This window comes from Patagioenas fasciata, chromosome 16 (genome assembly GCF_037038585.1).
Source record: "Patagioenas fasciata isolate bPatFas1 chromosome 16, bPatFas1.hap1, whole genome shotgun sequence".
Taxonomy (NCBI): Eukaryota; Metazoa; Chordata; class Aves; order Columbiformes; family Columbidae; genus Patagioenas; species Patagioenas fasciata.
The window spans coordinates 12,568,596-12,586,516 of NC_092535.1; the positions used below are offsets into that span (position 1 = coordinate 12,568,596).

At 39.3% G+C, this 17,921-nt stretch overlaps 1 protein-coding gene across 2 annotated transcripts in view; it reads right to left on the reverse strand.

Moving 5' to 3' along the window:
- LOC136108068 (disheveled-associated activator of morphogenesis 1-A-like) overlaps positions 1-17,921 on the reverse strand; it is a 37,622-nt gene extending 19,701 nt beyond the window's left edge. For both annotated transcript variants that reach the window (XM_065849559.2, XM_071815621.1), the window contains exons 1-8: positions 17,685-17,921; positions 7,843-7,947; positions 7,575-7,661; positions 5,503-5,676; positions 4,005-4,153; positions 1,675-1,848; positions 641-1,067; positions 295-457 (exon numbers count right to left, since the gene is read on the reverse strand). In XM_065849559.2, the coding sequence (XP_065705631.2) occupies positions 295-457; positions 641-1,067; positions 1,675-1,848; positions 4,005-4,153; positions 5,503-5,676; positions 7,575-7,661; positions 7,843-7,947; positions 17,685-17,720 (1,315 nt within the window). In that variant the 5' untranslated portion in view covers positions 17,721-17,921. The remainder of the gene's footprint in view (positions 1-294; positions 458-640; positions 1,068-1,674; positions 1,849-4,004; positions 4,154-5,502; positions 5,677-7,574; positions 7,662-7,842; positions 7,948-17,684) is intronic.

Sequence of the window (17,921 nt, forward strand, 5' to 3'; positions counted from 1 at the left end):
ATGTAATTTTAAGGTTGTCCTAAGATAACAGCATCACAGCTTGATGGTATATCCACGTGTTCTGTACAAGAGTAGGAGTAGCTTGGTGCTTCTACGGTATATCATTAAGGACAACATTAAGAGCTACTAAGTCATGAGGTCTATTTTTATAAATGAGTAGAGGGGCATTGATTTAAAAGATGATTTAGACACAAGCTTGTCTCATTGCCTATTGAATGGCAAAAAATATAAATAGAAATTGCACGCACTCCAGGCTTCCAGATAGGAGTACACAGTTCTTAGTAATACACTTACTGAAGTTATGTGCAACTTTTTGATCTAACATGATGTGCTGATTCACTGAAGATTCGTTGCCCGAAAACACTGCCATGTCCTGGATCTGGAACTGATCACAGAGTCTGGATACGTCAATTTTTTTCTTGCATGGGTCACACGATCCCCAGAGAGATTTTTGAATCTAAAAATATAGGAGTGACAGGGTGAACAAAAAGCCAAAACAGCAGAGTCATTTTGTTCTATCCAAACATACAGAAGGGCACCCAGGTTGTTTTGTGGCACAGCTGTATTTTTGAGATATAGACATTTAATACAGGGTACAATCTTTTTTTTCTTCAATTGTTACCATCAGTTTAATTCTCACCTTATCGCAAGGAACAACATCCCAGTGAAAGGCTTTGGTTCTTTTCGTTGGGTGAGAGAGGCCACAGGGCTTCAGGAGTGCAGGTGGGGCGGGTGGAACCTCTGCCTTACTCATGGGAAGTGGAAGAGATGGTGATGCTGGGGCTGTATCCACCTCTGCCAGCTTTGTCTGGGGGCTTGAAGACTTGTTCAGGCTGGTGGTTGCAGAACTCACACTGAAGTGGAGAGCCTCCTCTTTCTGTTCACCCAGAGGTACAATCAAATCCTCATAATCTGATTCGGAGGACGTGCACCCTTGAGATCCCTCCTGAGGCGGCGAGGCACCCTTGCATGGTGGGCAGTACCGTTCTATGAGAGACACCCATTCGTTCTGGAGCTTGCTAACATCCTCTGTCCTGTTATTTTGGACAGTAAAGGGTATTCGAAACCTGAAATTTAAGAGTGTCATATATAAACGCAAGGAAGTGTAAATAACATGCTAATACAGCCACTGATATTTCTTATTTCAGCAGAATGATGTTCAGCAGCTTTACTTGTCAAAGGAGCCCAGTGCTGCTGACTCTGACCTTTTCAGAGAGAGTTAATTGCTTACATGTCTAAGGTTAGAGAGCTGAAGTTTTGCCATATATTGACTTTGTGGCGCAGTTCCTTCGTAATTCCTCTTCTCCACCTTGGGGAAAGATGACCAATGTGCTATGTCTTACTGTGCTTGTTGCATGAGCTAGCCAGGACCTGTTCGTGCATCTGTCCTATCAAGCTGGGTTGTATATTTCTTCACTGGCTCCTGACATGACAACTAGACAAATCTTTGTGGGCAGTATTTCAATGTATCTTCTCAATTCCACAATGAGGTACATTTGATTCCTCCTTAAAACACTCATCAAATCACCACGGGAGGGGTTATCTATATAATTCTGATGGCCTCATTCTTCCACTCTTGTATTTTGTTCTGGAACACTGAGATTATCAGTTGCTTGACCTTGTTTTCAGGAGTTCTGCTTTAACAAATTATTGATGATTAACAACTATACTTACAAATAATTGTGTTCTTTGGTCTGGACTGAAAAGGTGCTGCATCCATTCTCCTTGCTGACACTCACATCACCACGTAACAAATTAACTGTACTTGTAGGGTCTGCGTTCTTGTTGTGTCTTCCCAGACCTATGCAATATAAAGTCAATTCTCCTTCACGTAGTTGTACCAAGTACCTGAAGGCCAAGGAACGGAGATACAGTTCATTCTTCACTGACTACTTATTTACACAAGCTTTGCCATTGTTATAGAAATTTCTAATGCCAATAAGTCTCTCCATTTTTATAGCATCTTCCGTGGAACAGACAAAAAGCATTAATACCAAAGCATAAAACCTTTGAGATTAGGGCTTCTTATTCCCATCTGACATGTAAGTAAACTATGACACAAAATATGAACTTCCAGCCTGCCATACCTAATAAGAGAGCTAAAACTAAGATCTGACTAACAACTAAAAGTCACACAAGTCCTGTTAATTTGTTGGCTACACTCTGTCCCTCTCTATTTACTCCTCCTGTTTGTTTGCGATGATGGGTCTGTTGGATGCTGAGCTTTTGAAGGATTTCACCATGTGACTGAGCATAATACAATGAGGCTTCAGAGTTTCTGTGTCTTCCAGGTTTTACTGCCACCCAGTTATAAAAAAGTCACCACCATATGAGTTAGTGCCCAACCTTATAGTCCAATAACTCCCTGTCTTGGAAATGCCCCTTCACATGCTCTTACTCCATGAGGACTGATCCTGGTCCCAACTCATTCCCACGAGTCACTTGGCAGGAAGGGGCCAAAACATTCTGCTCTCTGAGGCTTCCATCAGAACTGACTGTGCCAAAGTGTAGGTATTATCTATTTAAATGATAAACTAATCCTGGCACAAATTGCTTGCCCGTATGCAGTTTCTATTAGAGCAAAATGCTTCAGTCACTCTTCTAGGATTCTGCTCTGCCCATTCAACAAGTGGGGCTTTACTGTATGTGCTTTTCATTCTTATTTAAGCATTTGCATTCTCATTTTTCTTGAAGGTTATTGCATTTCTTTATCATTCTGACAGTTCTATCAGACCTTTCTTTTCCTCCAAGGTGTGGCTAGTTGATTAAGGTGTTCTATGAGGAATTTAAATAAGTTTAGAGGTTCCAGAAGAATTAAACATAAAATATAAATTGCATCTATTCCCACATAAACAGTCAAAGTGATAAGAATTGTTTAATGGAACTGGCAGTTATATTGATCTCTTCTTTCTTTAAAGCAGGGACTTATAGTTTAATCGGATCTCCAGATGTTTCCACCATTATTTACTTTGAAAAAAAAAAAAAAACAGAAAAAGAAAAAAAGAGAGGATTAATATCAAGAACAAAGCAACAAGGGCTTTGCTTCACAAGATAAATAAAAATCAATTTTTGTTTGTTAACAAACTTGTTATATGCTGCAAGGTAACAAATCCTGGGACACACTTGGGGATAGTGTTTATAAGACATACGGTGACAGCCTTTTTAAGAACAATTAAAATAATTCTCAGTGAACTAAGTCTTTTGAGATAATTGCCCTGTACAGATTATTACAATGCTGAATTTTTTTCATTAGTTTTTGCTAGACAGATTTTTTTTCCTCACTCTCTTTTTCTCCTTTGATAGTATAAACCATTTCCAGGTGTTTTAGAGGCTGGCTCAGGGGAAGGGTGGGTTATCTGTAGAATGGGTAGTAAACTACATAAAATCATTGTGGCTGGTTCACTAGTTAAGTAATAGAATAAGTGGAAGCAGAAGTCATGTTTGTCTGTGATGGTTTAGGGGCTGAATAAAATGATGGTGACAGTCCATTTCCTACTGAATAATGATTCCTGCCTCTGAAACCACCACCCCATTAGGCCCCCATGGCTGGTCACCCCCACAGGGGGAGGTTCAGAACGTTACAAAAATGAATAGCGAATTTTGGAGCAGCCATTTGGCCAGTGTGAGTCAGGGCTCTAATACTACTTGTCTGCTTTGCGAGTCTTTTTCTCATTTTCCTTATGATTGAAAATGGAGTTAAAAGCAAAGAGGTAAACATAAAGAGGTCCTACCATTAAAATCTCTCTGAGCACCATCACCATCATATATTTGCCTCAGTAATGCACAAAGCAGCCTCTAGCACACCCCAAAACTTCATTTTGTTGGGTACCGCTATTACACTAACAGTCAATTTAAATGTTTTCATCTCATGCAGATCTAGCATCTAAGTTTAAATTTTGCAATTAAATAATTAAGTTAGTATCCAAAAATTAAAATCTTAAAGTATTTATCAGAAATGTTAACAAAATCCATAACCCAGAGGTCTACAAAAGTGCAGCTCGTACTTCACCCATTCGGTGGATGTAAAAGTGTTTTGCTGCAAATCCAGCAGACCTTCATGTATCACGTCACATTCTGCAGGTCTTTCAGAGTAGGACTCCGCTGGTCTCTTGTGTGAATTGCTCTGTATAACTCTGCTCAGAAGGTATATTATCTATATAATAAATGGGAGCAGAGAGTATATTTTCCATGTTAATTCCCTTGAATAAGACATTAATAGGAGGATTTTTCAAGTATAAAAATGATAGACAATACTATAAGCAGCAGCCAAATAGGTAACATAAATTAACATAAAATAAATAGGGTCTTTCTATGATGCTAAACTACTTAACCACGATTTGGTTTTATGCCCACAGTTCTAAACCCGTCAGTATAAGGGTAACATAATTTTATTCTGGAGAGGTTACTGTAAAATATGTTCACTTTTTGTAAGTTTACAGTCTCTCTTTTTGTTACACAGGGCCATATTAGAGTGTTCTTACTACACAATATATGCAACTTTTTGAGCTCTTCTCCTAAATGTAATCCAGTTTGAAAAATATGTTAATCAACCATGAGGTGCTGTTCATCTGGAGTATAAGTTTCTGCACATGGAGTGAACAATTAAGTTTCACAATGGATGAATCCCTCTGCAAAAAGACCCTTAAAAATGGTCACATCAGAAGTTTGAATGCAAACACTTCCATGCTTTTCAAGACATTTTATCTCAGGCTAAATTGTGCAGATGCCTGCACCTCAGAAGTGGGATGACACAAACTCCAAGACTTGGTCACCCCTGAACAACCGGGATATTTGCCTTCAGGTGAAAAGCCAGCACTCATGTCAAGACTTGGGTCTCTCAAGTTTCAGTTTAGAGTCTGTTCGCACTAACTCCTTGGAATATTTAATTGAACCTAGAACTCAAAAGGAGCTGAGACCTCAAAATGAAACAGCTCATACAAAGTCTCAGAATATTGAATTATTTAACTAAACAAATATCTAGTTGTACCTAGGCTGTCCTCCTCTGGAAATTTTATAATTTCAGCATATTTTGATGGTAAAAGGTTGACTACTAGGTCTTTTTCTTTCCACAGCATCAGAATGGCATCCTTCATTCTTCTTAAAAGCATGCATTTTGATAAATACATATAGAAAAAAAACTGCTTAGAAAATTTCAGTTAAGATTGAACTGTGTGTGTCATCAGTTTTCTTTGCTTGTTTTTATACAATCTCAGAGCAGTTGTATTCAAGGTACAGTTGAAGAAATGCATCAACTTTCAAGTCACATCTTGAGCTGGCTTTACACCTTCAGTCTTAATGAACTGTGGCAAAATCCTAAGGCCAAACTTTATCACAAACTCACATTTCCTTTGTTCTATGTACAAACATACACAGAATAAAGACACTTTTTGCTTGCACAATGCACAGCATAAGAAGTCCCATTTATGATTGAGATTTACTGGGTACTACCATAACATCAACTGTTATTTATAGCAATCTGTCTATGACACGGTAAATACTTACCTTCCTTTTATCATCAAGAGACACTGCTTCCAGCTCATAATCTTGTCGCCCATGAAACACAATGCTGAAGCGCCTCCTTTCAGTATCTTCACAGGCTTTGACTTGTGAGAAAGGGAACTGTTTCTTAATAATTCCTTTTTCAATGTTAAAAATGGTCTCTGTGTTGAAATCAATCTGGAATAGAAAGTTCTTCATTACTTGGCTCCGTCACTTCTCTTCATTGAAAGGGAAAGACAGCATCCCCGATATTACCACGCGAGGATAAAGTACCACTTTGGAATATGTATCTATCTTGCCGATGCATAGAATAAAAAATGACCTTCCATCATCAAGATACTGTATTATATTTGTTTTAGTTACAAAACAAACAGATATTCATTGTAACTCTTTCCTTGTCTCTTTGATTAATATGCATCAATTTATCACCCTGAACTATTATTTCTTTTTAAATTCTCCCTGTCTTAAATAATCCAGTGCAAAAACATCCCATTCAGCAGCAGTGGTAGCAGGACCATCTCAGCAGAGATTTCAGTTCAGAGGTTCAACGTCTGCCCCAGTACTAAAATGAAAGTGATTACTTTATAACAGCCATCTCTGAGTCAGGAAGAGGATACAACTGAGAGATTACTTTCTGATATAAATATTACTGTGTTTTATTTTAGATCTTCTCTAACACAGTTTTTTTTTGTCTGTACATATGTATATACAATTGTGCCTTTATAGATGAAAGGAGGAATGATAATAGCCAATGAAGTGATTTTATTGCTGCTTCACAGCGATGGCAATTAAAAATTCTTTGCTTCAAAATAAGATTGTGCAGTGGAAGAATAATCTACATTTGCAGAGTTAAAAACTGGTACAGCAGACTCCAGTATCTGTTCTATGTGTCAGTCCCTGCTGAGCAGAAACAGCTTTGTTGATACAATAAGACGTGAATATTATCTGGCGGCCCAGCTTCAGTGAACGCAGCCCACAGAGAAGACGAATTCAAAAGAGTCTCAGATCTTGCCTGAGTTAGAGATTTACCTTTGGTCACAAATGATTCCTGGCACCTTTCATTCTTATAGCGCAGACCACGTCAACCAAATGCTAACACCATGGCCTTTCCCTCCATTGTTTATAGCAGGAAATCTCCAAAGCAGAATGATTCTCGTTATTATCTCTGACTTTTGAAGGATACTGGTAACTAGAGAACTGGAACTAAACTACTCCAGGTTCCCAAGCTGATAACTTCCACATATAATATAGCTTTCTCCATTACCTTGATGTCTAAATGAATAATCTTTCAATTCCAAAAACTGGTGGATATTGAGGGAAATAAGGAGAATATACTTTCTACAGTTGAGATGTATGTACCATCTAGCATGGACTTGGACTTACTCATTATCAAATTTTGTGAAAATTGGAGGAAAAATTCAGTGAAAACCAGATTCCTGGAAACAGTACAAAAACTTTTTCACTGATTTCATGGAATCAGGAAATTACCAGCAAGTGTTATCAACAGAAGCTTGCTTTAGTTTGGTCCAAGTATTGTCCCATTACAACATAGCAAGTCAATAAAGCCTTAAGGGTCCATCATGTCAAAAAAGAATTCACAGAACAGTAACCAGAGATGAAATACACAGCCTGTCAAAGGAACTTTCTGCATATTCCCAGGAACATTGCTTCCCAAGGGTTCAGACATAGCAGTTGAAGTCATGTCCTGTCAAGAGGGACAGATATCTAAGTATTTCTAAATCACATTTACTGTTGCTAACTAATAAGAACAACTCCCACGCAGAGCCAATTATAATCAGGCATCTTTGTGACAAATAATGGTTTTAGAGGTGAAATAACCTCGAAGATAATCACATCCATTCTACAGCACTGCCAGGGGTTCAGTGGAGGGATTTTCAGATATTACGCCCCAGAATATCTTTGGTGTAAAAGGCAGAAAGCTGATCAATATTTTGTACCTCTCTGACAGGTTGCCAAACCACAGGATGTATTAAGCTATAACATAACATTTATTGAGCAACATAAGCATCCTAATTTTTATGTATTTCTTCGAAAGTGAGAATTTTTAAAGTTACCTGTAAAATTCGTTTCTGCCACCGATAGTGTTTGTATTTGTAGATAATGAAGTTAAATTGTGAGCCAGTTAGCAAATCCTGTGAATCCTGAAAAACAACTGAAATCAGCAACATGTCCACGATGTTATTTTTTTGTCCACTCAACTCCGATCCTGTTCTCAGGCGAAACCTCCCCCAGTGAACCATGTACCTGACACTCATCCAGGCTTTCCAGAGCATGCTCATACATTTGAATGTATTGCAAAATAGATCAAACGAGTGACCTTACCTTTGCAGCAAACACCTCTTTCTGTGCCAAATGCAAAGCTCCTTCAATACTCACTTCTTTATTTTTCACCATGTTCATAATTTTGAGGATTTTTTCCTGGCTTAACTGGAAAAAAAAAAAATAATCAATTAAATGTTTTGAGATACTGGGGTTTTTTTCATCTTACTATTGTGGATACAGAACACTTGTGACAGTTACAGCTATGGCGTCTGCCATAAAATCACAATTTCATTCATACTTTATCTTCTATCAAGAAAATGCCCAGTAAATATAATCTCCGTTTCAAAACAGGTGACAATCCACAAAATATCAAATATACAGGGGTTTTTACAATTTGAGAAGATGGGGTGGTATTATCTGGAGAGAGAACTGCCGAGAGGAAACCTTTTTTAGTTAGAAAACCTGGCAAGAAGCAAAAACTTCAATATTGTGTGCTTGTCTGTGTCTTACCCTTAGTGTAAAGTACTGCACACAGACAACATCAAAGCAAAATCAGGACCATTTGACATTTTCAGGGTGAAAGGGGGAAAGTTGGTGTGGGTACCAATAGGTATAGCTGTCACATGAAGTTATCTAAACACATTAATGAGCCAGCATTACACTGCCACTTTCTTCTACCCAAAAAGGAGGCTGCACTGCCAATAGGCTTGCATTAAAATGTTATGGCACTGTTAAGTGAACCAGATGAGGATTGCAATGCCAAATGGGAATCAAGCAAAGCAAAAGGCAAGTGGAGTAACCAGGGACCCAGAACTACAGTTGCTCACACTGTTGCTAAAGCTTTTTCACAGACTTTGTAGAAGGAATAAACAACTTCCCTTCGAGACAAACCAGAATTCCCTTGTGTGATATCCATTCTTCAACAGTAGCAGAACTGGGAATTTGGAAGGAGTGTGTAGGTTTTACAGCCAGAGCTGAGGAACTTGTGATTTTATCCAGTAGCTTAGCTACAATATCCAATTAATTATAATAGCCAACGTTCCTACCCCCAGAGAACAAAGTCACCACCAGTTACTACAGTAAAATCTTTCTGTTGTGTCTTTTGAAAGAGTTGGAAAACTCTTCCACATGGACATCCTGGTGAAGAGCCCCCCCTCAGCAGCACTGCCCAGGCTGACCAGGAGATGTCCCAAACAATGGCAATGGGGCTTCCCCTACATCTCCATTGCTGGGGCTGCTGCGGGGATTAACGCCTTCAGAGCAAGGCAGCTCAAAGCATCTCAGCATTACAAGCAAACCTGAATTTGGCTGCTCCAAGGATGAGGCACCAAGATTTGGAGTGGGTTTTGCTGTTCCTGCCATAGGAAAAAGAAGGCAAAGAGCTAAACACAGGTATCCCTAGAGAACCAGGTCTGTTGCCTGGGAGAGCTGGGATGAGTAGAACTCAGGTCCACTGGGAGCTGCCAGTTTTGCCACCCCAGACTCAGGATTGCTGCCCCCAGCAGCAGCCACCAAGCTGCTGCCTGATGCAGGCAGGGCAGGCAGCAGAGCTGCAGCTGCTTTGCCACCCCCAGCACCTTCCTGTCCTAACCAACCGCTTTACCCACACCTACAGCTCCCCACAGATGCAGCGGCTTCTCTGCCAAACACCCCAGCAACGCAGCTTTGCAGCAGAATGAGATCCTCTCTGACCATCCGAGCACCAGTCACACAGGACAAGTGCGACGGGCAACTCTAAAATAACCAGTCACACCACAGAGGTCAGGGACCAGTAAATCCCCAGGTTCTCTTTTTCCGAGCCACACTACGCCAAACGCACTTCAGCTTACCAAATTTCTAACATCTCAAGCAGTTTCTGATCAGCAGACACACTGTATTTTTTTACAGCCTACAAATAAAAACTAAGAGTAAAAGAAGAAGAAATATGTTGGTTTTAAAGCCTTGGAATTTTCACTGCTAATATAAAAGTAACTTATGGCATAGCTCCCAGCTGCAAATAGTCATGCGAACAGTGAGGAAAGAATGAAAGCGGTCTGATAATTCATTCACACTTGCCGAGGCACAGAAGGTTCCTACAATGACCTCCACATTCTGTATTTGAATTTTAAATGGCCATATATTTACACCACACATACACCGTATACGATTAGATCTTAACAAGATAATTCCTCACTGAACAGGCTCTGTGTAACCAAACAAGAATACGGATATATTTGAACTGAAAAATATAGTTTTCGTAAGGCTAAGCTCTGCTAGTTTTAAAGTGCAAGATCCTATTTATACAGGATAGCAATTCTTGATAGAAGTTGGATAGTATTTTTTACAACTGTTAGGCTCTTTTGTATGGAGAATAATTCAAAGACTTTGCAGCAGGATGACAAAGATTACATCACAGCCTCATGTCGAAGGCAGAGTCTGATTAACATAAACCAGAGAAGTATTTATTTCCTTTGCTTCAGTACACAAGTAATTCAATGAACAAGCTCAGTTCTCATTTGAATCTCACAATGTTGTCCAGCTGCACAATATATCGTGCACATCCGCAGGGATTTCCCTAGGATATAGGTGATTTGGGTCACCATCCCTGTTCTCGTACAAGCAGGGTCCACACTCTGCAGTGCCCCAAGCAGTGGCTATTTTAAGGTCTATCTTTCTGGCCAAATATTCTACTTAGGACCAAGAAAACTTGCTACAACATCTCTACCAAAACCAAAACATTTTCCTGTAATTCACTGTGTTACTCTTTTTCATTGCTGAAAATTTTTGAAAGTTCTTATTTTTGCTTTCTACGAAAATTGCAGAAATGAATGCATTTTGACTCTATGAAGCATTCAACTCTTCATTCTGCTTACCTTCACCAAAGTCTCCCTTAGACTGGAATGAAATTCTGCCCAAGACATGAAAGCAACAAGGAACATCTCTTAATTTGCTTAATAATGTATGGAGACGTACATTTGAAAGAGAGAAGCGAATCATTTTGTGTACTGCGAACTCAGGAAGGTTAGTTACTAAGTTAGACTGCTGGCAGTTAATGCGTTCCCCAGAGAGCCCAAAAAAGACAGTGCTTGGTACAGGTTATTTTTAACAGCACCCTGTTGTTTTAATGTCTTTGTTAAGTCTCTCTCTGTACATCTGTAAAGCAGGAGGGAAACATTTCAAAAGAGAGGCAAAAAGGCACTTTTCAGCTTATGAGAATTGTCAAAATTATTTGTCTTAAGTCTGTCTGCCTCGCTTAGGTTTTTGACAGCCACACGTTAGCATGGTATTTTTACTTGCAAACAAGACCTGAGAAACAGATCCTGACCTTTATCATTTTATATCTGTGGGGCTTTTCTCTCAGCATGTCACAATTTTTGTAATGCTTATTCTTGTGTTTGTTTTGGTTACATGCTTTTCTTAAAAAGAAACCATTTTTGTCATATTATCCGCCAAAATGCCACTATGTCAGATTGTGCTATATTGCCTAATAAAAAGTGACTGGTGCAACCAAACAGAATGTTTTTATGCAAGCTTGGGTAGCAAAACATAGAAGCATTTAATTTTTTTACATTATAAAGCATGCACATGAAGGAAATACATGAGATTGCCTGAATAATGCATTCATTTACCTGTCAGGTTAAAAAAAACAGATTAAGTTTTCATCACCCACCCAAAACTCAATATAGCCATGTAAGTGATTTGAAAGAAAACTCAGCGCTCACAATGGAAGGAAGAGTGCAGGACTCCAGGTGTTCTCCATACATCTCCACACAACCCAGGGTGAGGGTTTTATATTTTTGGTCTAGACATGGTAGAAAATGTGTTTAGTGATGAGATATGAGATTTCTAGCTTATTCGTGGGTGGCTGCCCATGCAGTGCTCTACACGACCCCTTCCAGGGCTTCCTGCTGCTCTCCATTTACACAGCACAGTCTCACAGGGGCCCTAAGATGCGTGGAAGTTTTTGCATGTGGTCTCCATGCTGTGAAAATATTACACTCATGACTCCAAAAAAGGTCCCCAGACCTTCAGAGCATCTCCCAAGAAAGAGGGGTTAAAGCCACGTCATCTGAGTCATTTATGGTTGATAGAGCAGAGCAGTGGAAGGCGTGCAGAACACAGGTAACCGTTCAAGGATAAGACAGGTTAACGTCTTCCTGTGTCTCTTCTTTCTGACCCTCATCTTCTAATACACACCAGGTCACATTCCCCAACCAACCACTGGGTTGCCATGACTCCTGTACAGGCAATGGAGATACTTGGGCTTCTCTAGGTGACCATTCACCATGTGTAAGATCCGTCTTATTCTCTGACAACTCTTTCTCTCCGTTACCTACAGAGAAATTCAAGCTATGTAGCTTTTGCTCAACTTATTCTTATTCTGTGGACCATCCTACCTGAATCATAATAATATGACAGCAATCTAATGCAAAAAGACTCCTAGAATGTGTGCACGTACACCCGTGGAGACGTAAAACAAGAAATCTAGCTGTCAGTCAGCTATACATATGATTTCAATTATTACAAATGCTGGTACAATTCAGTGAGACATTATTTCAAGTTTACTCAGGTGAAGGCCATAGCTAATATGCACTGAGCTCTATCGTTTCCTGTGACAACAAAACCAAGTCAAGCAGAAATCCTGCTCCCCCTACAAATGAGCAGAAAATTTCATTCAAGTCTAGTCAAGCTTTTCACTGTTGAGCATTCCTTACACTTGTCCTTATTAAACATTAACAGTGTTAAACATTCTCATCTCCTTGCTGCAAGGCGTGACAAACCAGCTCCTGGCTGCCAGGGGACCCAGAAGAGAAGGCTGGACCAAGAGGGCAGCTGCTTCATCCTCCGTGCTCCACAGCAGCATCGCCCCCTCAGCACAGCTGGGATCGATGCTTCAGGGCCAAGGGGGCTCCATTCAAGAGGGAAGAGCCAAATAGTGGCTGCAAATTGCTTTACAGATATCTCCTGACTTTCCAGGCATAAATCTGACTGAATGGTCTCATTGTCCACACAAAAATAAATATGCTGGTTTAACATACATGCCTGGCATTTCTTTATTCAGCACAGGGTCATATTGTCATTCATTTTGGAGTCCAGTCTTTTAGATTCATCTTCTAAGCATAGAAGATTTTATTTTCTGTCCAAGACAGCAGGATAAAGCAACTTTGAGGTAAAGCCTTCTGGGGATTTTCTGTTGACTCAGTGCCTTCCAGCTACAGTGCACAACACATTCTGCAAAGCAAGAGCAGTGTAGAAGCTTAAAAATAAGTGCCAGGATATAATGCAGTGATTGACCTGTGATGAAATTTCAAGCAGCAACTTCCTTTTCCAATGTTTTTCCTTTTTTTTTTTTTTTTTCTTTAAATCAAAGGCACTGGTATAGTTTACTATGGATATTTGTCTTCCTCACAATATTACGCAGAACTGCAATCTGCCTGCATGTTGAACATGTCATGTAAGCGACTTTAAATGTAGTCAACACAATCTGGGTTGCCTTAAGAGTTCCACTCTGGTGTTGTCAACTTTCATCTCCTAATGTGTTCCCTTTTACGAGGTTTGAACTTGGCTCAAAGTGTACCGAGTGCTCCCATATATTTACAGGGGAGTGGCTGTCTTTATGATTGGGGTATCTGAAAAGCCTTCACTTCTCATTTACATGAAATAGCAATATAGATGACTGATGTGATATTTTTATGTGGCAATACCCTCTTTTGTAGCCAGTCATAGAGATAGACCAATATTATTTGTCAAACAGAGCTGCTATTCATCAAATAAATTATCCATCTGTAATAATGTTTTGCATTATTTGTTGAGATCTATATCTGGCTGAATAATATCTGTCAACATTTATTCAAAGAAGAAGGTATTCATCAAACAGTAGCTTGATTTCCTGGAAAACACTGGAAATTCTGCCACTTTCAATAGGAGCTGAAAGAGCCTGAAAATATCTTATAATTATTTTTTTATTGGTATAAAGGTATGCAGTGATGGAGTACAACAACAAAGATCTCAAAGAACTCAATAGTCTCAAAAATATTTCAGAATCTAAAATATAAACTGGTGCCTCATGACATGCATATAATACAGCATACAATACAAACTAGTCTACCCACTTCCAGGTTTGAAAATATCACCATACTGAGGAATCTCAATGCCTAAATATTTCTTAAAGTTCCCTTTGGAAAACTGATTATATGTCTGTCTCACACAAAGCACAGGAATGTAGAAGCTCTCAGCTGTGCAGAGCCAAGCCTACGGTGCTTTGGTTCTTCAATACTGAGGGAGATCAAATATAATCAAGCACATTGATCAAGCAGCCTCCAAATAGTATTATTATGAGTTTTCTACTCAAATTTCTTTTATATCTCAGTCCAATTGCTTATAAGTGAGAACTTTGGTTATCTAAAAGCACGATGTATTCACACTTAAGTGTGAATTTACCTAGCCATTTCTTCTTGTGTTGAGATATAACTTAAATGCTATCCTATAAAATGGGCTGAAGTAGAATAAATAATTTGGTTCATATGGAAGCATTTCAGTTTGTTACTAAAAAATTAAATACTCTATGCCTTTAGCTACAGTAATTAAAATAATCCACAGTAATAAGAACTATCAAGGATTATCATATTTGCTTATTAATGTGATAGTCCAATTCATCTTGCAAAGAAATAAAGATTACCAGACTATTTAACAGTGACATCTAATTATTCTGGAGAAAATCGTGCATCTTTCTGTTCACAGGCTTACGATCTCATCTTGTGCCTTGTAGAGGAAAGATACATATCAGGCAAGAATTGGGTTGTTAAAATTATTAAATGCTGAACACGACTCATTTCATTATACTTGGGGTTTATTAGATCACATTAGTTAGCACCTGCTAAGCAAAAAATATGAAGCACAATATAGAGAACGCAACACTGATTTCACGGATGTTTAAGTGAGAATCCAGGGTCTCCATGAATTCTACATTAATTTGCTGGAACATTTAATAAACAAACTCTTCATTATGTTCTAATCAAAACACAGTCTGAGAGCTTAAGGAAAAAACCCAGTGAGCATCCATCTGCTGATGTACCATTCTGACCTGGCTTTTTTATCCTCCAGGATTCTGGTTTGTTAGTAAATCACCCTGGCAAAATATTTAGGTAAAAAGAGGCTGTTTCTCCTTGCCACTCTCCTCCTAAGCTCTGACAGATTTAGCATAATATAATCCCTGTCTGTGTAAATGTTTTGGCTGTGTTCTTAATACTTCCCCACAAAAGTACACTACGTTTTCTAAACAGAGTCAGCTTCCTCAGGATCACTTAGCTGGAGATCTAACTAGTCTGGGTCTTTAAGTCCTTCCTTAAACTAAGGAAATCATTTCCCTTCAAAAAGAGGCTCGGCAATATTCATTGTACTCCCAGTTTCAGGAACTTGGACAGTATTGAGAATGAAACAAGACAGATGAGCTCCAAATGGCTCAGTAGCAGGAAATTTAACTGCGGGATTTCACCTTTGTCCAGCTAATAAGAAAGAAATATCTCAGGCTGTACTTCATCCCTGTCCCACAGGCATTTCTTTGTTTAATGGGCTACTGCCCACTAAGCAGCAAACATAAGAAAATCCAGTGCAGCCTCCCTGGGTCTTTCAATCTTTTACACAAGAAACACATTCCCAAGTTTTGAGGCTTTTTCAGATAGATTAAGGTGCATTCTGATGCCCACACAAACTGTTTCTATATTGATGCTATACTCTGCCTATGGGTGATTTTGGCTTCAAGCATAGGAGCAGTCTTAAAGTAACACGCACTGATCCAACACATCTCACCCCGCAGTTCTGCAGAACCCACAAACACCCGGGTGCAGAACACCAGGAGGACCGAGGAAGCTGAACCATCTCACAGGTCCTCTGCACCAGGTCATATTTAATGTTAACTGAATCCACATCTGTGCTGGACTGACCACTTGATGTGCATAATCAAGTCATCAGAAGCAGAACATGAAACTTCTAATTTGTAGTCTGACAACAATAGCCCATCTTGGAGGCTACAAGAGCTGCTCCTTAGGCTGGGTACAGGTTCACAAATATACACATCAGAAGATATGAAATCATTTGGCCTTATTTAAATGGAATTGACCCCTTTAAGCTGCCTTGGAAAAGAACACAGATTAAAAAAAAAAATCCCCTAAGAGAGGTAAAAATTAAAATGAGAAGTCTAACGAAAATTGTTTGGGAAAGCCATAGGGATAAAGTACTTTAAAGTCGTTGATTAAAGTAAAGCAGGGTGGAAAAGCAGAAGGGCCAACAACCATTCCACCTTGCACCATGATCTTATCAGCTCTCCAAAGACTTAGATGAAAGGCTTTGGGAAAACATACATGCAAGTTTTAAAAGGAGTTCACAAAAAGTTTAAAACACACTTTTCTCAGGTGCAATTTAGCTTTGCAAGTATTTTGGTGATCTTACAACACAAGCTTTGTGCATATGTTTTATTTCAGGCCTTGGGGAGTGAAAGAAAGGGAAAAGCGGCACCATCTGGTTACAGTTTCCTGTTTTCTGATTCTCATTCACTCAAGTCCTTCTTGGCAGCAAACATTTGGTTATTTCACATCTGTGCTGCCCCTGACCCCCCCAGCAGTACCTGAAGAAATAAGAGCAGTGATTCATAAGCTGCAACTCAGGCCTGTGCGTCAATGCCAAGCAATAAACACATGAGCTGTAGACAGAGAAAGGGAAAACGTTTCCAGACTGGATTTGTGCCTTTTCAACATCACCATCATCAACAACTTCTCCAAATAGATCCCAGCACCTCGGCATGTTGTTATACTGAATACTGCCAGATGGGACCTGCGGGGACTTTTTTTATACTTCAGGTGACGTAAAAAGTATCTGTCAAGCTAAATGACTCTGTCCTTGCATCACCTGTTACACTGCCCTCCACAAAGATCTTCAAAGGCCGAGCAGGTTGATGTTGTACGGAGGTAACCAAAGGCAGGGATTTGTCTGGTGCCCTTTTCCCTCTCTGGCAAAACAAAGAGCGACGAGAAAGTTTCACCCTGGTTTATGAAATTGCTCAGGGTTTGTCTAGAGCCTCGCCTAGAAAAGTCTTTACAACTAACATCTTGTACTTCTCAGTGAAAAAGGAGAATCAAGCAAACGGGGCTGGGTTCTGCCCAAAACACGCAGCAATCACAAGCCGAGCCACGCTCGGTAGCTGCCCAGGGCTCACTCAGACCACTCCACCCAGCCGACACATAACACAACCATCCCTTCTCCTCATTGCTCTTTAACTCCAGTCACACACCAGGGAATCTCCGCCAACACACGCTATCAGCAGCTCTAGTTAGGAGGGAGTTTTCCAGTGCTTAAATCTCCAGATAACAGACTTCCAAACATGCAAGTATTGAAACAAGCAGAGTGCTACGACTATATATCTGACAGGCACTCTCAGACAAATTCAATACCGCTGCAAGCTGATGTATATTCAATTCTAGCATATCAATCACTTCAAATTCCAGTATGATTATCAAAAGACTGTATTTGCCTGTAATATCAACTACTTTTTTTTCCACTCCAATTACCTTATGGAAATTTTCAGCACAGATAATATACAGTATTAATAAATCTTCTCTAACATAGCAACAGAAAGACTAATTTTTCTCTCTTTGTCCCTTTTTTGTATCAGAAAAACCTCATACATTTCAACTTTCTTAAGAATAAAACACAGAAAATATTGTTTCATACATATTGTCTGCAAACGCCTTCTGATATATTAGACCAGTCTGAGCTCATATCACATAATAATCAATTACATTAAACAATCTACTGCAAATTCCTTGACAATAAAATACGAAGTCGTTTTCAGTTTCTGATACACCATCTCTTCAAATACACACAACAAATAGCATTTTCACAGAAGCCATAACAGTTTCTGCCTTTACCTGTGAAAAAGTGTCTTGTGTTCTTGTATTATCCATGTTGGTGAAGATTCTATTTGTTTCATCAGTATCCCATAGGGTTGCAAACTAGAGTTTATTCATGAATCACACTTGCTTTTCCACAGCACAGTTCTCGTTCTTTCTCTCTGCTTCTCTCTCTTATGAAATCTTGCAGCCAATGGCTTTTATTAAGTGTTACTTCCTTGTATGCTGAGAACTGAAAGAAACAATAATGATGCT